This window comes from Ixodes scapularis, unplaced genomic scaffold, assembly GCF_016920785.2.
Source record: "Ixodes scapularis isolate PalLabHiFi unplaced genomic scaffold, ASM1692078v2 PGA_scaffold6__148_contigs__length_123643588, whole genome shotgun sequence".
In the NCBI taxonomy this organism is placed as follows: Eukaryota; Metazoa; Arthropoda; class Arachnida; order Ixodida; family Ixodidae; genus Ixodes; species Ixodes scapularis.
The window spans coordinates 31,828,257-31,830,469 of record NW_024609881.1 but is presented as its reverse complement, the minus strand read 5'-3'; the positions used below and the strand labels follow the sequence as shown (position 1 = coordinate 31,830,469).

At 47.9% G+C, this 2,213-nt stretch overlaps 1 protein-coding gene across 1 annotated transcript; it reads right to left on the bottom strand.

Moving 5' to 3' along the window:
• Nucleotides 1-875: 875 nt before the first annotated feature.
• On the bottom strand, nt 876-1,490 carry LOC120840058. Its single transcript, XM_040210500.3, has one exon. The coding sequence runs from the start codon at nt 1,488-1,490 to the stop codon at nt 876-878; it is 615 nt and encodes a 204-aa protein (XP_040066434.1).
• Nucleotides 1,491-2,213: the final 723 nt, after the last annotated feature.

The window sequence follows — 2,213 nt, the reverse complement described above, 5'->3', positions numbered from 1 at the left end:
AATTTTCCCGCTTAATCTAGCGAAAAAATTTCCCCGCTAAATCCAGAGGAAAAAGTTTCCCGCTAAATCTAGCGTGAAAATTCCCCCGCTAAATCTAGCGAAAAGATTTCCCCTCTAAATCTAGCGGAAAAAAGTTCCCCGCTAAATCGAGCGGAAAAAGCTTCCCGCTATATCTAGCGGAAACATTTCTCCGCTAAAACTATCGGAAAAAATTTCCCCGCTAAATCTAGCGGAAAAAGTTTCCCGCTAAATCTAACGTGAAAATTCCCCCTCAACATCTAGGGGAAAATTTCCCCTCTAAATCTAGCGGAAAAAATTTCCCCGCTACATCGAGCGGAAAAATTTCCCCGCTAAATCTAGCGGAAAATATTTCCCGCTAAATGTAGCGGAAAAATTTTCCCGCTAAATCTAGCGGAAAAAATTGCCCCGCTAAATCTAGCGGAAAATTTTCCCCGCTAAATCTAGCCGAAAAATTTCTTCGATAAATCTAGCGGAAACTTTTTCCGCTAAATCTAGCGAAAGAATTTCCCGCTAAATCTAGCGGAAAAAATTTCCCCGCTAAATCGAGCGGGAAAATTTCCCCACTAAATCTAGCGGAAAAATTCCTCTGGGGGGTCACGTGACCCCCGTGGTCACGTGACACCCCCAGGTCACGTGACCCCCACGTGAGCTTGGGGAGGGGGTCATGTGACACCACCAAGGTCACGGGACCGCACCCAGTCACGTGCCCCCCCCCCCCCCAGAACACGTGCACCTCAATACCCTTCCCTCCTCCTCCTCAAGAGCTGCGCTCTAATTCGGCGTTACAGGGAGTTGTAAACGGATTTCACTTTTAAACGCCCAGAAAAAAAACACATTTAGACTAATACAGAAATTTAGTACACGGAAGAAAGTTTGGTGTTAAGGCCACGGGGGAATTCTGTTTTGAGGTTGAAGATAAGACGGTTTTCCTCTCTCTTTCGCACGTGGAAGGAGGGGAAGCCTGATCTGATGACACAGACGCGCATGTTTAGTTCCGTATGGCCGTAAGTCGAGAAGTGGTCAACTACATGTGTGGATCGTTCCGAAGGAAGGTCTCCCGACAATCTCCGGGTGACGAGACGGCGGTGCTCACGGAATGGTTCGTGCGGCCGTCGGTCTGTCTCTCCGATGTACAAAATGTCGGGGCAGCTCGTGCAGGAAATGGCGTAAATGACATTGGCTGACTTGCAGGTCTGGTTGTCCGGAATTTTGAATTTAAAGTGTTGCGGGGAGCCAAGGTGCCTGCAAGTCAGGCGTTCAGGAGCATTACAGGGCGTGGTGCCAGGTATGATGCCAGCCGGGTCTTTGTTGGTTTTCGCCTTCAGGCTACTTTTGACAAGAAGGGTGCGGAGGTTCGGTGGACGAAGGTAAGCGACGGACGGAGCCTTGGAAATTAGTTGGGAGATGTGCAGATGAGACGCTGCAGAGAGGAGTTTATGTGCTAGTTTTGGGACTTTAGGATGGTACATAACTATAAAGGGGTTCCTTTTGTCTTTAGGACGGTGGTTTGCGAAAAAGGCGTCATGTCTTCTAACGGTTTCGCCTTCCCCCCCTATCGTTGTGACGTGTCCGACCCCTGCCTGTTTCTTGCCGTCTTCCGCGTCTATTACTTGAAGAAGTGCGTCCGCCCGAAACGTCGTGTATACCTCCTTGTCCGCGTATTTGTTTCGAGAAGCACAACCTTATCACTTGCGATTACGCATATGTATCTAACCTGGAAAGAGCCCAATGGCCGTCAATTTGCAAGAAGGTGCTGATGATCGGTTCTGACAAAATTAGTTAAATTGTTTTCTTCTAATTATTTCATGTGCGTTTTTTCTCTTGAACACAAATATCTCATGGAAGGCTGTCGTTTCTCGGATTGCCTAGGGTGCCTCAATGTCCTTCTGTTTAGAGTGATGCCACCCTTTGTAGTAGCCGATGCCGACAGCACGCGCTCACGGGGAAAAATACAAAGAAATCGACGAAAACAAAATGTCGCCATAGCACAGTCAGCGCCAGTGACGCGTGCAGGGACACGCTTTTTCACGCGCTTCTGAAGTAAAAATAAATGTAAAAGTGGGAACAAAATGGCCAGATGTCGCCACCCTAAGCAAAGCGCACATGAAGGCACCCTAGGATAGCCTAAGAACCCAAGAGGAAAGTTAAATATTCCCATTAAAAAAGTTAGCACCCCAACCGCAACTTCAAGT

What these genes read in the sequence shown, in the direction of transcription:
- LOC120840058 (XM_040210500.3), bottom strand. Translation starts at nt 1,490, where the DNA reads ATGTACCATCCTAAAGTCCCAAAACTAGCACATAAACTCCTCTCTGCA.